The sequence below is a fragment of the Schistocerca serialis genome, chromosome 3, assembly GCF_023864345.2.
Source record: "Schistocerca serialis cubense isolate TAMUIC-IGC-003099 chromosome 3, iqSchSeri2.2, whole genome shotgun sequence".
In the NCBI taxonomy this organism is placed as follows: domain Eukaryota; kingdom Metazoa; phylum Arthropoda; class Insecta; order Orthoptera; family Acrididae; genus Schistocerca; species Schistocerca serialis.
In genome coordinates, this window is record NC_064640.1 from 427631983 (window position 1) to 427656348 (window position 24366).

Below are 24366 nucleotides of genomic sequence, written 5' to 3' on the forward strand. Positions count from 1 at the left end.
GCGGCAAACAGGAAACGCGCGGCGGTCTATCTGTTTGTAGGCCCCGCCTGGCACCAGAAGAATGGAGTCCATGTCCGGAGGCTGATGCGGTTCGAAGTCGAAATTGCGTCAACGCCTCCGACATGGAAAAGACTGAGCAATGCTTCCGCTGACAGCAACTAAGCTACGTAGAAGTATTGTCGTAAAGCTGAGGCATGCGGGAAGCGCACGACACTCATGCCTGTTCCCAGCCACACGCCGCCCCACCGACATGCGTCAACTGCGGCGGCAAACACGTGGCCAGCTTTCGCGGGCACAATCGGTTGGCGCCGCGAAAAGAAGAGCAGACGAAGGCGCAGAAAGAAGGCCCACACGACCAGATCTGCTGCCCCTGCTCTACTATCAAGACCACGAGCGCCCGCCCCACAAGCGGGCGACGCCAACACGACGACTGAGTATTCGGAAATCTGCGAAAGGATGGAGGGAGCAAGCACACTGCTGTCGAAGCAGTTCATGGCTGTCTTGATGCAAAGCTGCCGCAAAGCAACCGACGGATGCGTCAACATCTGTCTGCCCAAAAGGGAGACAGAGCGGCCACTGCCAACCGCTCCCGGCGCCGTCCGCGCCGCCGAGCGAAAGCTTGCCTCACGCGCCGCGAGACCCAGGAGGGCGGCGTTGAAAAGAGGAGCCACGCAGACGTGGGCGGCTGAAGAGCAGGGAAATGACGGAGCGCCATTCATCTTCAGCACCAGTCAGACCTCCACTCAGCGGAGGACGGAGGCCACCACACAACAGATGCCTGCCTCCCAAGTCACATCATACTGGCCGACTGGGGCAAATGGCAAAATCCAGAAGAGAATTCAGCGCGAGATGGACCGCATCTGCGAGTGGATTCTGCAATCGCTCCCGGATGTTGCTCTCGAACGAGACACCGAAAGAATAACAAAAAACTAAGACTTCACAGGCGCAGAATCCAATAAAACATTGCCTTCACAGGCACAGATCACCACCTATGGCGGCTGGCTGGCGAACTTATGATCGAATAAATTACGGGCTTGTCCCCCAAAGTGAAAAAGAAATAAATTGTGTTCCAACAGCACAACCTAAGGCCATACAGCAATGGTTATATGCCTTCTAGAGTGGGGGTTGCTCAACGCAAGGTTCAGCCTACTCCCATGCGTATAGCTTTCTTTCTTTCACGTTTTGCTGATGTACTACGTTTTCTCTTTGTGCTTGTGGTTTACATTTCTCTAAGTACAAAATGGTTCAAATGGCTCTGAGCACTATGGGACTTAACTTCTGAGGTCATCAGTCCCCTAGAACTTAGAACTACTTAAACCTAACTAACCGAAGGACATCACACACATCCATGCCCGAGGCAGGATTCGAACCTGCGACCGTAGCGGTCGTGCGGTTGCAGACCGTAGCGCCTAGAACCGCTCGGCCACCTCGGCCGGCTCTCTAAGTACATTCATGACACTCTTTTCACATAATAAGTGGGCTGATGATGACCAGAACAGTCGCCAAAGTCGGTAACTAGTAAATAAACAAACATCTTTATGCGGTTGAGACTGTTTTGTTTTAAAAAAAAATATTGTGAATTCCTCGTACGCCTGTAGAAAAGGCACCTATTTTGGTAAGACAGCTGGCCAGCTGATAATATTAAGTCCACATTGCTTGTAATTTGGTATTTTCCGAATTAGCTACCCGTGTAATAATTATCTTGTTATCTGTTTGTTTGCCGTTACTGCCCTACCGACCTGGTTGATTCCATCTGTATATTTGATTGGCTGCTGCCGCTATTTGCATTCCTGTAAACCCTAAATTTAAACGTTTGCTTGGCTCTGAGGTTTTATATTTCAGTTGTTCATGAGTTAATGAAACTGATTTCTTCTGAATCCCGCTAAGTATATCGAAGCAACACCAACTAAAGACGGCCTTTAGTATAAGTTTGATCTGATGTTTCGGTCGGCTATTGCGCCGCTGTGTTTGAACTTAAGACCCTTCACAATGCTTACTAATTTCATGTATTCATATAGATCCGGAAGCTCCTCTGTCAATTGTTAAGTCGTTGCAAGGCCGCCGGTCGTTAATTCACTTACGCCGTATCAGCCGTAAGTGCTATTAAGGTTCCTTGGAGTGTAGTTCTATCCGCTTAAAATTGGCCAGCGTTGCCGTAAACTGGTCTTTATGACCGAGACATCGTGTTCCTTAATGGAAATTGTATGTAAAAGTGAAGTACTTGAAATGGTTTCGTTGTGTAGATATTTATCATGGGGCCTTAAGTCATTTGGGCAATTGTTGGGAATAATTATTTGCTCGATCTTGACATATAATTCTGATAACTTCAAATTTCATTGTAGTTTTACTGAGTCTACTTAATACTTTAAATTTTTGTGGCTTCGCCGAGTTAGGCATTTATCATTGAGCCTTAAGCCGTTTGTGCTGTTGATAAATATAATTATTTGCTTGATCGATTGAGGTTACCATGCGTTTCAAGCATTTTATTTTCAAGCATTGTATTTTCTCATTGTAAAAAATTTAATTATTTTTTCTGTTAACAAATTGCTGTTCAAGTATACTTTATTTTGTGGTCCCAGTAACTTCCCACTCCCTAACCAGCCCCCTGCCGCTTCAGTCAGCTTCTACCAGTCGTTCCATTCTTCTGCAAACAATATGTGTCAGTATTTGGCAACCATTACTCATCAAACTAACAGATCGTTAATATTCACACTCGTCAATACCTCCATTTTTGGAATTGGAATTATTACAGCACTCTTAAAAAAAAAATGGTTCTGAGCACTATGGGACTTAACTGCGGTGGTCATCAGTCCCCTAGAACTTAGAACTACTTAAACCTAACTAACCTAAGGACATCACACACATCCATGCCAGAGGCAGCACTCTTAAAGTCAGCGTATTTCGTACGCTTCATTTATCTTGGATACAGGAGGGGAGACTTGTCACTCCCAAAGGTCTTAACAATTCTTAGGGTATGTCATATACTGCAGGTACCCTGTTTGTATGTAGGTCTTCAGCGCTCAGTCAAATTCTTATTCTCCCATCGCATCTGCATCTACTTTCTCTTCCCTTCACATAATACTGTTTCCAAGCTCGTTTCTTTTTACCATAATATATGGCACGATACAATGAACTCTCTGCCATGCACTTCACAGATATTTGCAGAGCAATGTGTAGATACCTGATGTAAATGTACCGGGTGATCAAAAAGTCAGTATAAATTTGAAAACTGAATAAATCACGGAATAATGTAGATAGAGAGGTACAAATTCAGACACATGCTTGGAATGACATGGGGTTTTATTAGAACCAAAAAGTACAAAAGTTCAAAAAATGTCCGACAAATGGCGCTTCATCTGATCAGAATAGCAATAATTAGCATAACAAAGTAAGACAAAGCAAAGATGATGTTCTTTACAGGAAACGCTCAATATGTCCACCATCATTCCTCAACAATAGCTGTAGTCGAGGAATAATGTTGTGAACAGCACTGTAAAGCATGTCCGGAGTTATGGTGAGGCATTGGCGTCGGATGTTGTCTTTCAGCATCCCTAGAGATGTCGGTCGATCACGATACACTTGCGACTTCAGATAACCCCAAAGCCAATAATCACACGGACTGAGGTCTGGGGACCTGGGAGGCCAAGCATGACGGAAGTGGCGGCTGAGCACACGATCATCACCAACCGACCCGCGCAAGAGATCTTTCACGCGGACATTTTGTGAACTTTATTTTTTTTGTTCTAATAAAACCCCATGTCATTCCAAGCATTTGTGTCAATTTTTACCTCTCTATCTACATTATTCCGTGGTTTATTAAGTTTTCAAATTTATACTGACTTTTTGATCACCCGGTATAATCTTTACTAGATGCCCTGACTCGCCGTCATGTGGCTGACGATCATTTATTCTGACCTGCAGCCTACCGAAGAGCATTTATCAAGAGCAGAGCCTCCATATTGTTCGAACCAGACTGAAAAAAAAAGTGAATATACACTAGTGTCCAAAATTAAAGCAACAAGCCGGAATTTTGCAAGGTTCCGTTTATTTTTCCACAAAACGGTATAAACAGGGGACAGTAAAGCAGAAACAATGTGAAGAATACAGAACGTAAATAATTGCAACATGCTTAACTGTAGACAAAAATTTTCTTCGTTTTTTCCAGCTTAACGTATTTGCACACACATTCCGACAACTCGTTAATGTACTCAGTATGGGGTGTGACCACATCTGGGAGCAATACAGACCTGAAAACGACGGGATATGCTTTGAATGATGTCATCAATGTCATATTGAATCAATAACGCTATTCTTCCTGCAGAGCTGCTCAGAAATCTTGGAGAGTGGTTCAAAAATGGTTCAAATGGCTCTGAGCACCATGGGACTTAACTTCTGAGGTCATCAGTCCCCTAGAACTTTGAACTACTTAAACCTAATTAACCTAAGGACATCACACACATCCACGCCCGAGGCAGGATTCGAACCTGCGACCGTAGCGGTCGCGCGGTTCCAGATCATAGCGCCTAGAACCGCTCGGTCACCCCGGCCGGCCTTGGAGAGTGACTGGTGGATTCTGACGTGATGCAACATGTCTCCCTTGTGTATCGGAGACATGCTCCATGGAGCGAGCAGGCTACGCCATGCATGCAATACCTTCCGTTTCCAAGAAAACATCAACCATGAGATCGAGCATTATCGTCCATCAATACAAAGTCTGGACCCACAGCACGTCCCGACAATCGCACATGATGTCCCAAGATGTCGTCACGATATCTGACAGCAGTTAAACCTTGCAGATTCACCCGTATAATTTCATGAAGAGGTGTTCGAGTGGTCAACATAATTCCTGCCCACATTATTAGGGAACCTCTTTCCACAATGTTTGGGTCGTGATATCGTGTTCTATGTTCCTTCCAGATGTGAATCGTCGAGAATCACTCTCGAGATGAAATTGCGACTCATCTGTGAAAAGAACATTGGCCCTCTGTTCGATCGTCCAGGTGGCACGTTGACGACTCCACTCTAGACGTTCCCTTCTGTGAAGATGCATCAGAGGTATTCATACAGCAGATCTCCGACAGTAAAGGCCACTCTAATAAAGCCTACTGTACACCGCTTGCTTCTATACAACGTCCCGAGGTCAGATGACAGTTGCTGTGCAGTACTAAAACGGTACCGTCGTCCCCTTAGAGTCAAGTAACCGTCCTCTCTTTGTGATGTCACATGAGGTCGGCCGTGCCCTGGTCTTCGGGAAAGAGTTTCGGTCTCTATAAACTGTCACCACATCCGAGAAGCAACAGAATGATTCACACTAAGCCATCCAGCCACATCAGAGTGCTGCTGTCCTGCTTCCATTCTTCCTACGGTCCTCCTCCGCAGAGAGTCTGGTGGGCATCTTCTTTGTGCCAGACTGCACCGTCTGAGACTGTGTACACAGCGACTGTGGATGTGGGACTACCCGGCAAACACTACCCCGTTTGAGTGGTGCCCTGATGTCATCGTCGGAGTGGTTGTCAGTTGACCGGAATGCCATCCTCCATACAGAACAAGGTCGTGCGGACATCTGTTGACAGTTTTATGATTATATCGTGAATTTGACACACGACCGGGAAATAGCGGTTTGTTGCTTTAATTGTGGACACAAGTGTATTTATAGTTAAGGATCTCAAAAGGAAATTAATTTTTAATTTTTTTGAAGCTGATTTAAAGCAGCAGTCCTACCGACCACCTGAAGATTAAAAGAGAAGAGCGAAATTCTACATTTGTTCTGCCTAACTGTGTCTGCTATATTGGTTTATAATCCATCCTGATGTTATGTGTAATAATATTTGTTGAATGTAAAACTTGTATAGAAAATTCAGCAGTAAAGATCGATGTGCTGTCTTCTTGACATACTAAACCGGGCAGACTCTGCTACGCGGTTAGCTCTATGTTATTGTGTTTTAGAAAAGTGCTTGACATAACCACTTTCTGCCGACTATTAACAAATGTAACATGGCATATCCTCCTAGATGAAACTGAGTCACAAACGTCTTGGGAATCAGAACAAGATGCGTGATTCCCGGATGGTGACTTCATCTGAAAGCGACTGACGTCAATCATGGTACGAAGGAGTGCGATAGTAAACCTCGTATCAAGTGTTCAGAGCTACCAAAGTTTATTCCATCGTATGAAAGGTATAAGTTTTTAGATTTTTAGTTTGTATGCAAGAAATGGTGTCGTAAATAGAGAGGATATAAAATGCATACTGACAATAGCAAGAAAAGAATTTATAAAAAAAGAAATTTCGTATTACTGAATTAAAATTTACTTGTTAGAAAGTCTTTCCTGAAGGTATTTGTCTGGAGTGTAGACTTGAACAGAAGTGAAACATGAACAACACACAGTTCAGGTAAGAAAAGAATAGAAGCTTTTGTAATGTCGTAGTACAGAAGAGTGCTGAAGATTAAATAGGAAGTTTGGCTAACTAATGAAGAGGTACTGAGTCGAACTGGGGAGAAAAGAAATGTGTGGCATAACTTGACAAAAAGAAGAAGCAGATTGATAGAAGACGTACTGAGGTGGCGAGGATACCTACATCTACGTGATTACTCTACTATTTACAATAAAGTGCCTGCAGAGGAGCTGTCAGTTCGCTAATTAAGGGTGGTGTGGAGCTAAAAATCACAGAGGACCAACGCTTTACGATATTAATCAATGTCAAGTGAGCAGTTAAGTTATGCAGAGATGAAGAGACGCCGACCGGAGTGGCCGAGCGGTTCTAGGTGCTACAGTCTGGAACCGCGCGACCGCTACGGTCGCAGGTTCGAATCCTGCCTCGGGCATGGATGTGTGTGATGTCCTTAGGTTAGTTAGGTTTAAGTAGTTCTAAGTTATAGGGGACTGATGAACTCAGCAGTTAAGTCCCATAGTGCTCAGAGCCATTTGAACCTTTTGATGAAGAGACTTGCACGAGACAGATCTGCGTGGAGTGCTGCATACACCCAGCGACGAAGACGTACCTACACCCATTCTGACGTTTCATTGACTGACGCAATAAAAATGGAGATTCTACAGATACTGAGAAACAGAGCCGCGCCGTGCCTTACGCAATTAAACAACAAATGTCTGCTTCAAGGATCGATACCCAATCTTAGAATGACATATTGGCAACCATACTCAAATTGGAAGAAGACAAGGATCCGAAGCCAATATGCCTCTTGTGTGAGTTGTTAGATACCAGCAGGATTCTTGTAGATATCCGACTTGTTTTAGAAGGAAAGAATATTCATAGTGGGCGCCATAAACAGTGCTCTTCGCTGGTGTTTACTCAACAGCAAAGTAAATGGTGGAAATTTTTGTTGACATTGCAAGATTGTTTGACAACCTATTGTGTACCACATTATTTTCATGACCAAAAGATGCCGTATTTCCAAGAGCCGTCTGTAATAGTGTTAAGGATTATTGCTGTGGCAGAAAATACGAACTGGCTTTTCCAGAAAACGAAAGAAGGAGCCAAAAGAAGTCCACAAGGCTCCGTTTGTAGCCTCGGCTTCTCGGACATCGCCCTTGAGCCGCTGCCGGAAAAGGTAGGAACCATGAGAGAAGCAGGAGGCTGCATTATGTGCGCAGAGCACCTACTATTGGTGGCAGCAGGAGGCTCAAGCCACGAACTGGAAGACATATGCAAACACGCTCTTCAAACGCTGCAATAATGAGGTACGAAGAATAAATCTGAAATGACCAGGCACAAGACAGTTTACTTTGTGACGAAAGGGAAGCTACCAAGAAGGAGAAATCCTATAATAAACGTAAAGAACTACTAAAAAGACAAGACCTCACCAAAAATTAGTATTAGATGAAAGAGAATTTCTCCTCCTAGATGCAACAGGTCTGCAAAAAAGTAATTAACATAATGCAGAAATTAGAGAGTAATGGACACGAGAGGTTCGGACACCCGTTATCGAGTATTAGAATATATCACGAGACAATGTTAGCGGCTATTGCAGTTTACGTAGCTAGTGTTTGAGCCAATAGGCAACTGATACCTGTTACGTATGTTGCGAAGTGCAATTCTTCGTTTTGCGTGTGCATACGCGGCTACACCGGCAGGGACCTTGCTAGTTATTCTGGAAATCTGGTCAATTGACCTGAAAGTTCGAAAGAAGAGCGCAAAGTACTGGCTGAAGAAGGGAGACGTCCAAAGACAACCTAAGAAATTAAAGTACAGATTCAGCAAAAATGGGTGCGCTATTGAAACACAGGAACAACAAGAATATGCTTAAACAGTTTCCTCCCAACGGAGATGGAGCTGCTTAGTTAAAAATACACTATGTGGTTAAAACTATCAGGACAGTCCTATGTAATGCAGAACTGACCACTAGATGACAAAAAATGGCTCTAAGCACTATGGGACTTAACATCTGAGGTCATCAGTCCTCTTGACTTAGAACTACTTAAACCTAACTAACCTAAGGACATCACACACATCCATGCCCGAGGCAGGATTCGAACCTGCGAACGTACCAGCAGCGCGGTTCCGGACTAAAGCGCCTAGAACCGCTCTGCCACAACGGCCGGCATTAGATATCACGAGAGATACTACTAAAACAGGAGGCTTGGAGTGTTGTGTTGTCAGTAGAGAAGCAGCAGCAGCAGAATGGCTCGTTCAGGAGAGCTCAGTGACTTCGAACGTGGACTGATTGCTGGATGTCACTTGAGTAAAAAATCCATCAGAGACATATCAAACCCTCTAAAACTGCCTTCAGCTGTTGGTGATGTAATTGTGAAGTGGAAAGGCGGAGGAACAACCACTGCTAAACCAAGACCAGGCACACCTCATGTACTAACAGACAGCGTCCGTCGAGCATTGCGGAGGGTGCGCGTAAAAAATCGCATGGAATCACGGGAAGTAATCACTCGTGAATCCTAAGTACTACCAGCATCCAGCTAGCATAGTGACTGTGCGCAGGGAGTTAAAAAACGAAGTGCAATGGTCGAGCAGCTCCTCATAAGTCACATATTCAGCTTTAAGTGACGTAAATGGTGACGCCACTGGACAGTAGATATCTGGAAACAAGTGATTTGGAGTGATGGATCATGGTAAACTCTCTGGCAATCTCATGGAAGAGTTTCGACTTGGTGAATGCCATAGAACTTTACCCATTACCCCTTTCATACTCGGAACATTAAAAATTAGATTTTTGAATTTTCTTTTTTTTGTTAGATTATTAGACATACATTAAGACAAAACAGTGTGAAAAAAGTGTCATATACGTTTATGGAACATATACGGGATAGTTTCAAACGAAGCCGTTGCGCATGAAATGTTGTTACTTCCGGTGGTAAGGTAAAATGCAAATCCTTTCGGCAGATAACATAGGGATAGCTGACAGAGAGGACACTCCCATCTGATACTGTAAGGTTTCTTCTTAGTGGTACACCCTACACAGTGCCTTGAGGTGCCAGGAATTGGTATATCGTTTGCTCCTGCTGTATGTTTGTCAACTAAAACAATAGTTTTACATTTTTTGCTAGTGGTACTGATGATGTACTTGGGCTTCCAGGACTTTACGATTAGTCTGGAAATTATTTGTTATAGCATACTATCTCTAAATCGAGATCACTGTCTTCAGGTAAGATATCATCTCCTCTTTCACTGGTACTATCAACATCTGAGTCGGTATCAGAAGAAGTCCCTTCCAGAAGGCAAGCCAGAATTTCATTTTCATTTATTCTGCGAGAGTGCATCGTGTCATATTGCCCTTAGAGCCGCAGTGGTTTCAAAAGGACATCATGAGAGAGCAGAATGGGGCGCTCCGCGGAACTCACGGACTTCGAACGTGGTCAGGTGATTGGGTGTCACTTGTGTCATACGTCTGTACGCGAGATTTCCACACTCCTAAACATCCCTAGGTCCACTGTTCCCGATGTGATAGTGAAGTGGAAATGTGAAGGGATTCATACAGCACAAAAGCGTTCAGGCAGACCTCATCTGTTGACTGACAGAGACCACCGACAGTTCAAGAGGGTCGTAATGTGCAGTAGGCAGACATCTATCCAGAACAACAAAATTACATCAGGATACACTGCAAGTACTATGACAGTTAGGTGGGAGGTGACAAAACTTGGATTTCATGGTCGAGCGGCTGCTCATAAGCCACACACCACGCCGGGAAAGCCAAACGACGCCTCACTTGGTGTAAGGATCGTAAACATTGGACGACTGAACAGTGGAAAAACGTTGTGTGGAGTGATGAATCACGGTACACAATGTGGCGATCCGATGACAGAGTGTGGGTATGGCGAATTTCCGGTGAGCATCATCTGCCAGCGTGTGTAGTCCCAACAGTAAAATTCGGAGTTGGTGGTGTTATGGTGTGGTGGTGATTTTCATGGAAGGGGCTTGCATCTCTTGTTGTTTTGTATGGCACGATCACAGCACAGGCCTACATTGATGCTTTAAGCATCTTCTTGCTTCCCACTGTTGAAGAGCAATTCGGGGATGGCGATTGCATCTTTCAACCTGATCGACCATAATGCACGGCATGTGGCGAAATGGTTACACGACAATAACATCCTTGTAATGGACTGGCCTGCACAGAGTCCTGACCTGAGTCCTATAGAACACCTATGAGATGTTTTGAAACGCCAACTTCGTGCCAGACCTCACCGACCGACATCGATACCTCTCCTCAGTGCAGCACTCCGTGAAGAATGGGCTGCCATTCCCCAAGAAACCTTCAAGCACCTAACTGAACGTATGCCTGCGAGAGTGGAAGCTGTCATCGAGGCTAAGGGTGGGCCAACACCATACTGAATTCCAGCATTACCGCTGGAGGGCGCCACGAACTTGTAAGTCATTTTCAGCCAGGTGATCACATGTTGTAACTTCTACGACTGCTCGTATAACTACTAAGATTTGAGACATATGAAGTAGTTCAAGCTCCAGCTGCTAGAGGGCAGTACCTAGTCCGCAAAGGCTGATTCAGACATGGCTACTGTGCATACGTCACGAAATGAGAATATCTTTGAACGAAACCACATCCTCTGAAGCAGCAGAGGAGGTCGTGTTAGGTACGTGGATATTTTTCGTAGTAGTGTGCGGTCCCCTTACAAAGGTTAAGAAAATGCTGAATGCAGAAGAATATCAACACATTTTATAGCATTCTGTATTGCGCACAGGAGAGTGAAACTGTTTGGAGACAATGATAGTTTGGATCAGGATGACAGTACATCCTGACATAAAGCAGCATCTGTGAGGCAATGGTTTGTGGCAAAAAACATTCCAGAAATGGGCTGGCCCACCCAGAATCCCGACTTGAATGCAGTGGGACACCTTTGGAATGAGTTAGAATGTCGACTTTGCTCCAGACCCTACAGTCCAACATTACTAAATTTCCTTATTTCGGATCTTGATTAACAATGGCCTTCCATTCTGACATCAAGACACCTAAGTTATACTATCCCCGGCAGAGTTCAAGCTGCCATAAAGGCGTAGGGTGGACACCCACTGTGGTGTCACCGCCAGACACCACACTTGCTAGGTGGTAGCCTTTAAATCGGCCGCGGTCCGTTAGTATACGTCGGACCCGCGTGTCGCCACTATCAGTGATTGCAGACCGAGCGCCGCCACACGGCAGGTCTAGAGAGACTTCCTAGCACTAGCCCCAGTTGTACAGCCGACTTTGCTAGCGATGGTTCACTGACAAATTACGCTCTCATTTGCCGAGACGATAGTTAGCATAGCTTTCAGCTACGTCATTTGCTACGACCTAGCAAGGCGCCGTTATCAATTGCTATTTATCTTGTGATGCATGTACCGTCAGACCGATGTTCACCAATTATGGATTAAAGTCAAGTATTCCAGAAGCTACGTACTATTTTTGCTACTATAAAGACCTTGTCCTGTTCCAGACCTCACGCCATCCTGCGTGAGCTTAAACGCGTGCCCTTCGGCCTCCCGTCCTAGTGGATTGGCTGTCTTGCCAGTTCACAACACCCACAATATTAATATCCACTAATAGATGTCCTGATACTTTTGATTAGATAGTGTATATGTAGCCATCCAGGCTAATGATGCACTATTTAAGTGGTCACAGACCTTACCCGGGCTATCTGAATAGAAGAAACCAACGACTGGGCAATTCATGTGAGTGTAACTCTGAAATAAATCGGAACATGTGATATGGGGATGCAAGAGACAGTCGGCAGTGAGAGAAGATAATGGGAGTTTCTTCCAGGATCAAACAATGTCCATAATATTGAGAGAAGGAAAGCTACAGTGTATACTTAAAGAAATAAGAAATAAGTTTTCTTTGAAGCAATTAGAAATCTACGTCGATGGAAGAAGAGTTGGAGGAGCTACAGCAGAAAGTCAGGCAGGCGACACGCACGAACGAGTTGCAGCAACACGAACAAGTGCGTGGGAAGATGAAACAGCTACGGGACTGACATAAGAATAGAAGAACTGCGACACGAAGTGGATGCTGTGTAAGGATTTCCGTGGACATGGCGCCTCTGACTGGTTGCAACAAAGTCCTCTCATGGATCGTCATTGAGTTGCGTTTCCAGAGACACTGCGCGGCCTCGGCAGGTGCGAACGCAGAGCGTGTATTGGAGTGCTACATGCAGATCTTTAAGAACGAGAACAAGACACTAGCCTCGTGCGTAGTAAGACGACGGACATTAGCCCTTCTTCGCATGGCTGATTGTGTCCTGGATTCCACCCTTCGTGTGCCGGAAGCGCATATGATCTACGGGATAGTGTGCGAATGCGAAAAAACAGAAACGACTGCAAAAGACCTTACTTCTTCTTTTATAACAATGCGTGGACATAGTGATATTTGTTCAACAGTCACTGGTTCTTTTCTTTCTAGTTTTTCTTAATTTATTATTCACTGCACTTTTTACAATATTTTCTTAGATTTATTAACTTATATTAATTGCATATTAAGTAACAGCAATACCCTGCACTTCAGTATTAAGCCCAAACGAAAGTCTTTGCAGCCAGGAGAGTTGCTTCATGGGAACTAGGAGGTAAGAATAACACATGAATAGACACAAGCGACATGCAAGTAGTAACATTTTAATTCTGTTATTGGAAAGATATGGTCTGCAGTAGGATCTGGAGTGCAGACTATTTTAAGTTCTATAGAATGAATTTTCACTGTGCAGCGGAGTGTGGGCTGATTTGAAACTTCCTGGCAGGTTGGAACTGTGTACCTGACCTGGACTCAAACCTGGTACCTCCGCCTTATGCGGACGAGTGCTCTACCTAATGAGCTTGGGTAGCTCAGTCTGTACAGCACTTGTCCGTGGAAGGTAAAGCTTCCACGTTCCAGTCATGGTACGGCACACTGTATTCTAAGCTATACCGCCACAACAATGTGCTTCTTAAAACGTTTTATTGTAATAAATACATCAACAAACAGAAAACTGTTACTACATACATTTGCTGCTTTTAACCTATCACTCAGTGTGGAGATGCGCCGATGGCCGGGTACTGTCGATGGTGGTGTTAATACCATGGCACAACTCTTTCTTTGTCTCCATACTTTAGTGCCGATACGAATATTTCTAAATCGAGATCCGTTGTATCAAAATACTGGGATGGATCTCTTCTGTCATCATATAAAAATTCTTCACTTGCTTCGCGGACAAATTGTATACACTCAATAGTATAGATGTCACTTACTTTCTTGTAATGGCGACGATTTTGGCAAAAGCTCTCTCCCAAGCATACATCTTTATGACTCTAACGCCGTTGACGATCTCGTTCATGTGCCGCATGCGGTCGTCTGTGAGCACCGCAATCTTCTTTCTCAGACCTGCCGACACACGGCCCAGAAAACCTGCCGATAAGAGAAACCGTATTAGACAATTAGAAAATCCTATAACTTCAAACAGATAAATTAATGACGATTTGAAAGAGTCACACATTAGTGGACGTGTCAAAACTTTCTGCGTGATATGGAGTGCGCATGATTCTGATATTGTGATATAAACAGCTGAGTGAACACTAATACACGATGATTATATTCTTGCCAGGTTTTCAGCCGGATCATACAATCATCTTGGCGCAATATCGTGTCAAGGTGACTGTATGTTCCGGCTGAAGATCCTTCACACTGTGCAGTGAGGTGACAAAAGTCACGAAATACCTCCTAACGTGGTGTCGGACCTCTTTTTGCCGGCAGTAGTGCAGCAACTAGACGTGGCATGGAGCAAGTCTTTGGAAGTCCCCTGCAGAAATGCTGAGCCATGCTGCCTCTACAGCCGTCCATAACTGCGAAAGCGTTGCCGGAGCAGGATTTTTTGCACGAGGTGACCTCTCAATTATGCCCCACAAAAGTTCGATGGGATTCATATAGGGCGAACTTGGTGACCAAATTATTCGCTCGAATTATCTAGTGTTCTCAAACCAATCACAAACAATTGTAGCCAGTTGACATGACGTATTGTCATCAATAAAAATTTCTTCGGTGTTTGGGAACATGAAGTGCATAAATGGCTGCAGATGGTCTTCAGGTAGCCGGACACAACCATTTACAGTTAATGATCGGCTCATTTGGCCCACACTATTATAGACCACCACCAGATTACACAATGCCTTGTTGACAACTTCAGTCCAGCTTCGAGGGGCCTGCTCCACACTCGAAATCTACCATCGGCTCTTACCAATTGAGAAATCGGGACTTATCTGACCAGTCGTCTAGGGTCTAACTGATATTGTCACGAGTCCTGGAGAGGAACGGCAGGCGATGCCCTGCTGTTAGCAAAGGCAGCCGAGTCGGTCGTCTGCTGCCATAGCCCATTAACGCAAAATGTCGCTGCACTGTCTTAACGAACACATTCGTCGTACGTCCCACACTGCTTTATGTGGTTTTTCTGTGGTTATTTCACGCTGTACTGCTTGTCTGTTAGCACTGAGAACAGTACGTAAACGCCTTTGCTCTCGCTTGTTAAGTGAAAGCCGTCGGCCACTGCGTTGTCCGTGGTGAGAGGTAATGCCTGAAACTTGGTATTCTCGGCACACTCTTGACACTGTGGATCTCGGAATATTGAATTCCCTGGTGAAATTGAATACCTATGCGTCTAGCTCCAACTACCATACCGCGTTCAAAGACTGTCAATTTCCGTCGTGTGATCATAACCACGTCCGAACTTTTTCACACGTATCACCTGAGTACAAATGGCAGCTCCGCCAATGAGCTGCCCTTTTATGTGTTGTGCACGCGATACTACCGCCATCTGCATGTGCATATCGCTATCCCATGACTTTTATCACCTCAGTGTAATCAGTCAGTGCTCCAGGGGAGTTTATGTAATCAAACCATACGAATTGTTTGGTTGGTAAAATGGTATAAATGTAGCAGTCGGTTTTCATAACTTTGGGTGAACTGCAATGCCACGACAACTAGGCAGATTCAGGTACCCAGACACATCTGCTAATATCTTATCGACTGTTGCAGATGTGCATTGCTGGAGAACTGAGAAAAAGGTAGCAAAAGGAACGAAAAAGATCTGCATAACTGTCCACACATAACAATCTTTTGGTCGGTGTTCTCGGTTCCTGCCACTGAACCACTCTTTTCTAAAGTCTGTTGTGTTTGGAAGACGTTTTGAGACCAATGAAGAGCTCTTGATAAATGTAGATGAGTGTGCTGTAGAACTCGCAGTATCGCATTTCAGGGGTGGAATGTGCGCACCTGGAAACCGATGGACAACAGTGTACTGATCCAAAAGTGGTACTTTGTTGAAAATGAGAGCCGTTTTTTCTAAAATACAACTGCTCACTGCTAGCTCGAGAACTTTTCGTCTTGTCTTCGTAAATACGGAGCGGTCACTATGAGCTAGATACCACTGTTGGCTAAATTATACGTGTACGTCTCAGAGAGTAACTGCCAAACAAGAAAACGAACTATACGAAAGGAAAACAAAAACGTTAGCAAATAATTTGGCATTCACAAGTGTAATAAAGATTTACAAACCAGAGACTGTGCTATTCCGTCGTTATCTTCATCAGTCTCAGGTTGATAAGATGTAACTGAAACTTTTGTGTCAGATAATCCACGGAAACAAGCACATGAAGTAGTTCAATAGGTCTATTGTATATTAAAATTTTAGAAGATCTTTCTTTTGATTCTAGATGAATTTTCGATTACGTAAATGTCAGACTCGTGTTGGATGGACGTACATTGAGCCGCTATGTACAATAAATAAGGTTAATTGGTTTCAGGAAGCTGAACGTGATTTTCATCGTTGGGAAAGAACGAGACGAATTAAAACTCAGATAGACGCGACCAATTTAATTGGGGGTGATGAGCTGCCCGTAAACAGATGTAAAACTAAGATGCTTGAGCAAAAAAGAGAGAAATAAGCATAGAAATATGTCTAAGTGGTCACATAAGGTGATGAACGATCACCATAAACAGACTAGGCAGATCACTGAGATTGTTGTAGAATTGTTGTAATAACTCCCTGTTGAGTGAAACAGGGAATATGGGAACAACAGGAAAGTATATTAATCATATACAGTTGATGTTCCTGAGACACTGAGACACGTTGAGTCTCACCTTTAACTACTGTAATGATGTAGGCTGAAGCAATGAATTAAAATTGGTTCCAGTGCCGGAATTCGTTTAGCGGATCTGCATAGTAAGCAGGAGACCCGAGTTAAAATGGTTCAAATGACTCTGAGCACTATGGGACTTAACATCTGAAGTCATCAGTCCCCTAGAACTTAGAACTACTTAAACCTAACTAACTTAAGGACATCACACACATCCATGCCCGAGGCAGGATTCGAACCTGCGACCGTAGCAGTGGCGCGGTTCTAGGCTGAAGCGCCTAGAACCGCTCGACCACAACGGCCGGCAGACCCGAGTTCGAATCCTGACGCTCGTACAAATTTTAGTTCATTTCTTCAACCCACATCGTTACCGTAGATAATAGAAAAGGATTAGAAATCTGCAGATATGAGAGAGGCGTGGGACGGACAAGAAGGGAAGGATCATAAACATCCGCCATATCTGCAGCGATGCTAGTGATGGGAGCAACCGAATGAAAAGAATCGATTCATTCGATTGTAGGCAAACATTCGACTCATTAGTTGTAGCTTTATGTATTTGTTTATTTATTTCTTTCTTTCGGGTGAAAACAGTCTCTGGGAGCAATAGAATGAAAACAGTCGACACAATCTGGTGGTGTTTTGCATACCGGCTGAGCTATTCATTCTTTCTTTTCAAGTGAAACCAGTCTTTATGTTCTCTGTCAGTTGAAGCATGTGTTCATTCGTTCATTCAACTAAAACCACTGTTTAATGATTTATTCGCTATCCAGTTATTCTTCTGAGTGAAACCAGTCTGTAGTACACTCACTAGGTGAAGCAAAGCAGTGGTATGGACAATATAAACTGTGGTATACATACTGCAGAGGGTAGCACCACCCACAGATGGACATCAGTATATCTGAATGCGTACAGCAAAGTTAAAATAAGCAACATAGATATTCATTTAATTATATACTGAAAGATCAGTTCTGTTTTTCACCAATTAAAACCGATAGATAGATTGCTGTGCAATTGGTGCAATTAACACATAACTAATAAATCTTCATTCGGAGTGCAAAAATTTGAGCAAGCATAAAAGTTCTCTTTGGGGTACTTGAAGAAGGAAGGAACATCGCCAAATTCTTGCGAATGCCTGATTTCCGCTTTTCTGAAAAGGTGTGATGATATCCATTAATAAAAAACCATTTCAATATAGCTCTGAGACTGCGCCTGCGTCTCGCACGCTTCACGTCAGCATCCTGCTGCTGCCAGGGCCAGGGTGACGGGCGGCGGAAATAGTTAGCCAGTCACCCGTAGCGCAGGTCCCAGCACACTTCGTTCGCACGGGCCAAACCCAGAAACTGAGTGAAAGACATTCATACAAGTGACGTAACCGACAGACACTCGTGTCAGTCGGTTTTCTCACATTAGGTGAAACCACAGAAAGATGGAGACTGACGTCGGTTGTTGTTTGATTCGACTGAAAAAACTGACTGAACGAAGAAAACCTTGACTAGCAAATCGGTTGTTGAAAATTGTCGGGTGTCCCATCTCTAGGCGACACGTGGAGATGAGGGACGAGAAGAAACGTACACAATCATCGGAGCCACGCAATCAGCGACGTTTAGCTGTGCTGTCGGAGTGAGACACGGCCCAGGGAGATGAAGCTACACACCACCATTAGTGAACTTTTTGCGTCGCCGACGCCCAAGGTAGTACAGACATGTCTGAATGTCAACTCAGTTCACGCATTGTGTGAATGGAGCGAGTGCGATATGTCGCACTGAAGTGAGAAATGTGCGAGAGCGGAAGAGAAAGAAAAGTATCAGGCGCGACCGTTGTGCGTTGAAGGAAAGTGCATTCTATCTTACAGGACTGAAATTGTGAAATAAGTAAAATTTTCGCTCAACATACAGAATAATAAGAAGAATAAGATTTGGAGGCCTAATTGTATGTTTCAATCGATTACTGTAAAGGATTATTCTGGTTTGAAAATTGTCATTAACAATTGTCATTACAGGCGCCTTCTCTAAGAAATAGTAGTCTTTCTAATGCCATCTTTTGGAACTCCAAAATTTCAAATTCTTCGATGATATTTCGATATTCAGAAACGTAATGATTAAGTTTAATGGGACTTATACTGTTTCATGAATTGTAGTTGAACGTTCGTACTATGCTATGTTGATCATAAAATGCCCGTGTACTATATGCTTTTCCCAAGGTAACATTAGTTTAATGAGTTTTCAGGACTTATGTCATGGAGCCTTTACGGTGCACTTGTTTTCGTTATTATAAATATTGCGAGGCTCAGTGGTTCAGTGCCAGACTACACATAAAAAAATCCAGAATTCTGTCGTTAGTCTGGAGGTTTACACGTGTCATTTATCACCGCTTTCAACCTTGGCAATATTTGTTAATGTGAATAATGCCGAGCTGCACCATGGTTAGGAATCCACGTGAAACTGTGGATCCTCCTACAGCCGTGCGGGTAAGTCAGTTCTAAGGTCGGATGAAAGCAAGGGGAATACTATCTCCAATAACGCTATGTCGAGTAAAGCGCAGTGGTGTTCAAACATGTTGATGGAGACAGCTATAATTTTTGCATTCCTTTAGATATGATTAAACATTATTGTATACTATATGTAGTTTATTTTCAATAAGGCTTTTGTTGTGTAGTACCATTTCTCACTCCATATACACTGTCCTGTCACATTAATGGCGTCACCTGTAAAAAGCTGAAAAACAACTTTTTGCAGAGCGGACTGCCGCGAGACGTGCAGGAAGAGATCAAAGATGTTCTGGATGGTACCGACAGGTATGTGCAACCATGCTGAGTCCAGAGTCATTGTTAGCGCTCTAAAATTCTCGGGTGAGGATCTATGGTACGAACAGCTCGATCGAGAGGGTCCTACAAATTCTCGATTGGGTTTATATCCGCGGACTTTGGTGGCCAGGGGAGTAATGTAATCTCTTGACAGTGCTCTTCGAATTCCACACGTACACTACGAGCTGTGTGACACGTTGAATTGTTCTGCTGGTAGATGCCATCATGCCGAGGAAAAACAAACTGTATGTAGGGGTTTACATGATTTCCAATGATAGATGCATACTTGTGATTTTCTATTGCGTCTGCCACAGGGACAAGATCACGTAGGGAATGCCACGAAAATATTCCTCAGACCATGACGCTCCCTCCTCAGGCCCGGACTCTTCTGAAGATTGTTGCAGGATGATTGCTCTCAGGCATTTCGCACAGTACACGTCAATGGCCATCCGTCCGAAGGAACATAAAACGTTGTTCATATGAAAAGGCCATTTAACACCACTAGTGGACGTCCAGTTGTGGTGTTGGCGTGCAGATTCCAGCCTTTGTCGCCGTCGAACAGCAGTCAGCATGGGTGCATGAACCAGGTGCCTGCTGCAGAGACCCATAAGCAGCAACGTTCGCTGAACGGTCGTTGAGAAGACACTGTTGGTAGCCCTGTGGTTCATATCGGCGGTCAGCTGCTTAACAGTTGGACGTCTGTTCGCCCGTGCACTTCTCCGCAGGCCTCGTTCATCCTCGTCACCTATGGCCTCTGGTGCATCATAGTTATCTTAGCGCCGGTTTTGGATAGTGCCATTTTTCCATGCTCGGTATGCTTTAACCAGGGAGGCACACGAACAGTTTACAGACTTAGCCGTTTCGGAAACGCTTCCACCTTTGGCCTCCGGTTTTGTATGTAAAATTAATCGCTCCGTTATATGAATGCGTGGTGTCCGTTCCTTCGGAAGTGCTACGGTCGCAGGTTCGAATCCTGACTCGGGCGTAGATGTGTGTGATGTCCTTAGGTTAGTTAAGTTTAAGTAGTTCTAAGTTCTAGTGGACTGATGACCTCAGAAGTCAAGTCCCATAATGCTCAGAGCCATTTGAACGATTTAAACCTTCGGACAGAAAGGAAAGGAAAGGGAATGGAAGGGAAGAAAAGGGATTACTGCTGTCTGCTGCATGGGGACATTACGCAGAATCAGCGGCGAGGTGTGAAAATATGTATTGGACCAGGTTCCGAACCCAGGATCTCCTGCTTACTGGACAGGTACGTTGTGTGTTAACCACTGCGCGACCCAGGACACAGTGTTCAATGCAACTGTGCGGACTATCTCGGCACGGCTCACGACCGACCACATTCCCATCGAAAGCCACCTGTCCGCAGTCCCCATTCATTTCCTCCATGCCCGCTACTCTGAGATTCCTGCAGGAGATCAGACGTACTTGTGCATCTGCACTGAAGAGGGTGGATCCATTACCCGTGTAGGCGAATCGATAATATAAATGTGTGGTGTCTATTCTCTCGGACACGGTTAACGCACCTGCCTAGTAAGCAAGAGATCCCAGGTTCGAATCCCGGTTCAGTACACATTTTCACTCGTAGACGCTGATTCCGCGTAATGTCCCGATGTAACTGACATCAGCAATCTTTCTCCTTTCCTTTCCTTTCCCCTTCTTCGGCCCTCAATTTACATAAACCGCTCCGCTGTTTGTCAGTGTGACCCCCCCCCCCCTCCACTCGCTTTACATACCCTCCACTGCCACCTGTCGTCTGTGAGTGGCAATTACACGTTGACATCGAATATAGGCGGTGGGCCCATTAATGCGTCTGGACCGTACAGAAACCAAATATTATTCTGCCAATTTAAATTGATAGGTTGGATTTCGTGATAGTTCAGATATTTTCCTCAGTACTTATATTTTCTGTGAATTTCCTTAAAAATGTTGTGCGGATAATTTAATGAGCCGGACTGTTTCATTTGTGTGACAAACCTATCAGCCTATACTCGAGAATATGTTTAAGTATATCGGTTTCATTGGTTTATTTTCTCCTCTGTTATGCCAGTCCCACCTGGATATCTGCAACCCCCCCCCCCCCCCGCCAAATTCTATAAGTACCTCCAGATCCTTGAGCGCCATGAACTCTATATGTGCCTCCTGTCCCCCACGCGGATCCTCTATGACCTCATTCCTTTCCCCCATCTACTCCTATTCCTCGAACATATCTGCATACTCTGCACCTCCCGCAGCCTTGATCCCCCTCACCCCCTGGTTGCTCCTCTCCTCTCCTGTCCCCGCCCCCTGTCACGCCTTCACTGTTGTGTCCCCGCTACCCTCCATCTCAACACCCTTCATCTCCTTTCCCAAGGTGGCTTCCATCACCTCCCCCTCGTGGATGATGCCCTCTCTCCCTCCATTTATCCCTCCTATCAACTCTGATCTTCACCCCCTCCCCTCCTTTCCTCCGTCCTTTCCCTGGGCTCCCTCTTCTCCCCCTTTCATCCTGTGTTTCTCCCCGCCTAACCTCTCCCTACTCTCCCTTCTCCCCCCGAGTCCTTTTGTATTCCCATCCACTGCCTTCCCCACTCCCTGTCGAGTCTGCCCAGCACCCCCCACCTCTCTTATTGGTCCTCATCCTCAATTGGCTCCTTTACCCCCTCCCCCCTTTCGCTTTTCCTCACCTTCCCCCCTTTTTTATTTTCCCATCATCTGTCCAGCTTACCCCCACCTGCTCTCGGCTGTGGTATGCCATATTTTAGTGCAGTGTTCCAGTGACTGATCAGCGTTGTTTTGTCTATTCCCGTGTTGTGAACAGAAACCATGTTGTCGCTGGGTGTGAATTTTATGTCTTTTGCGAACAGAAACCAGACTGTCGCCGTGTTTTTTAATTGTCTGTCTATTATTTTACCTGTCTGGTTCATATGTATTTTATTAGCATCATCATCCCTTTGTTCTATGTTTTAAGTTCCACGATTTTTTCGCCATGTTACCCTTTGTCTCCGATTTTATCTCCTGTTTTTTATTATATATTATCTTCACCTTTTTAAAACAAAGTCTATAGGCTGAAGAGTGGCATACTAAGCTGCTGCCAGCCCGCCCCCCTTCGGGGGGAATCGGAATTCAATAAAGAAAAAAAGGTCTATTTTCGTGATTTAGAGTATTTCCTTGTATCGCCTAGAAGAGGGAATTATGTGTATCATCATTTATGATATGTATCGTGCCACATTACTGCAGGCAGCTATTATGTGATGACTAATATTTTATCACCACAGCCATCAAGACCGACGAATAAAATATACTGTATCATATTCCGATGGCGGTTGTGTTCCTCATTTGATTAATGTGAAGGCTTACAAAAATGTATTTGATGAATCTGAGGGAGAAAGCCACTGGTCTACGCATGTGGCAATCTGAGTTGGATTAATTGGTAACAGGCACCGGTAGTCCACCGATGACCAGAAGCGTCATCCTGTCGGTAGTTTTTAGTATGTAGGAGTGCCTAACGGACATCTGGTCCTAACGGAGGATAATACTTTCATGTATCATAGTTACAAGCGTTATTAAACATACTTAGCGAGGCGTGAAAGAGGACGCAATTTCGCATATAGTATGCATCTAATCGAATATTTCCAAGTCTGGTCACGTTTCCCTTCCGCCTGGTCGTTTGTTGTAACCGTGTAACTCACAGATAATATCAATGCAAAAATTAATACGTTATGAACCACCCATGTTGTTACCAACGTCTGATGTTACCGGGCAGTGTATTTATTGGCTCAAGTGGGATGAGGGCCAATGACTCAGGACGTTAGTATCTTATAAATAGTTTATTTTTGGAGCTAGTAAGTGTTAATGGAGCAACCTTAGAGAGATGCTGAGTTTCACTATCTAATTAAAGCGGTGTGTTGGTCTCGTGGGAACGATAGTTGTGTCAAGTGAAGAGCGGTAGGATTACAGGTGACCTGCACAAATGGAAGTGCAGTTTCGTGTGGAATTAAGGAAATGTTAGTGATACTGAAGTGAACATGAGCAAAAACATGTGCAGTTGGTAGTGAAGCACTGTTACAGGAATCTTCGTCCAAGTGAAGCGCTTATTGTATTATTGGAAGACACGGTGGGCATCGATAAGTGTAGTTGAAATGAAAGGTACTTTGGGCCAGCTATTAGTTGAGATAAACTAAAAATAACAACGCATCACTTTTCACCTGGAGTGGAACCTTTATTGGGCTTAGCAACACTTCTTAAAGTTTGTAAGCGCCTTTAAGAATCAGCTCTTCGATTAGGTGAGAGGCTACTAAGACGAAAAAAATTAATTTCATGGGCTGAAGCTATGGTAGAGTGTTTGCGTGTTACCTGCATTAAGAGAACTTCGTTTATTAGGTAGAAGGGTGTGTAGTATCTGGCGGTTAGAATTAAGTCGCATCTGTAAAACTTGATCCAATACCCGTATGTAATATTTTCCGTTGTTGGTTAAGTGTAACACTCTTCTACATTTATATATACGAAGGGGTGCTGACAAGCAATGCATCCGAATTTTTTATGTGAATACGCTTAAACCTTTTTAAGTAAAACAAACTTTATTAACGTTCTACACCTTTATTCTCCATGTCTACAAATTTATTTCTCAACGTATTCACCCCGGTGACGAACACATTTCTCCTACCGAGAGACTAGTTTGTTGATACCATCACTGTAGAATGTTTGATTTTGTTGACGGAGCAACAACCTCATCTCTTCTGACACCGCTGCTTCGCTATCAGCGACATAGTTATGTTACACACCGCAATGCTATACGCTACAATTCTGAGCCCTGTAGCGGCTGAGTGCTGCAAATTCATTGATAAGCCAACAATATTAAGACCACTGCCCGCCGTGGCGTTGGATGCCACCAGTGACGTTGTGGAGACGTGACGCGGTAAGAAAAGTGTGCAAGCCGAGCAGACACGGACTGGGGTCATCCGATCGAAGATATGGGTTGAAAATAGGGAAATCCATTTAGATAAGTGACTCTAACAAAGGGCTGATTGTT

General features: G+C 44.3%; 1 protein-coding gene across 2 annotated transcripts in view; it reads right to left on the reverse strand.

The window, feature by feature from the left end:
* The window catches only part of LOC126470307 (ATP-binding cassette sub-family C member 4-like), a 264208-nt gene that overhangs the window by 144576 nt on the left and 95266 nt on the right, over nucleotides 1-24366 (reverse strand). For both annotated transcript variants that reach the window (XM_050098079.1, XM_050098078.1), the window contains exon 6: nucleotides 13676-13832. In XM_050098079.1, coding sequence (XP_049954036.1) covers nucleotides 13676-13832 — 157 coding nt within the window. The remainder of the gene's footprint in view (nucleotides 1-13675; nucleotides 13833-24366) is intronic.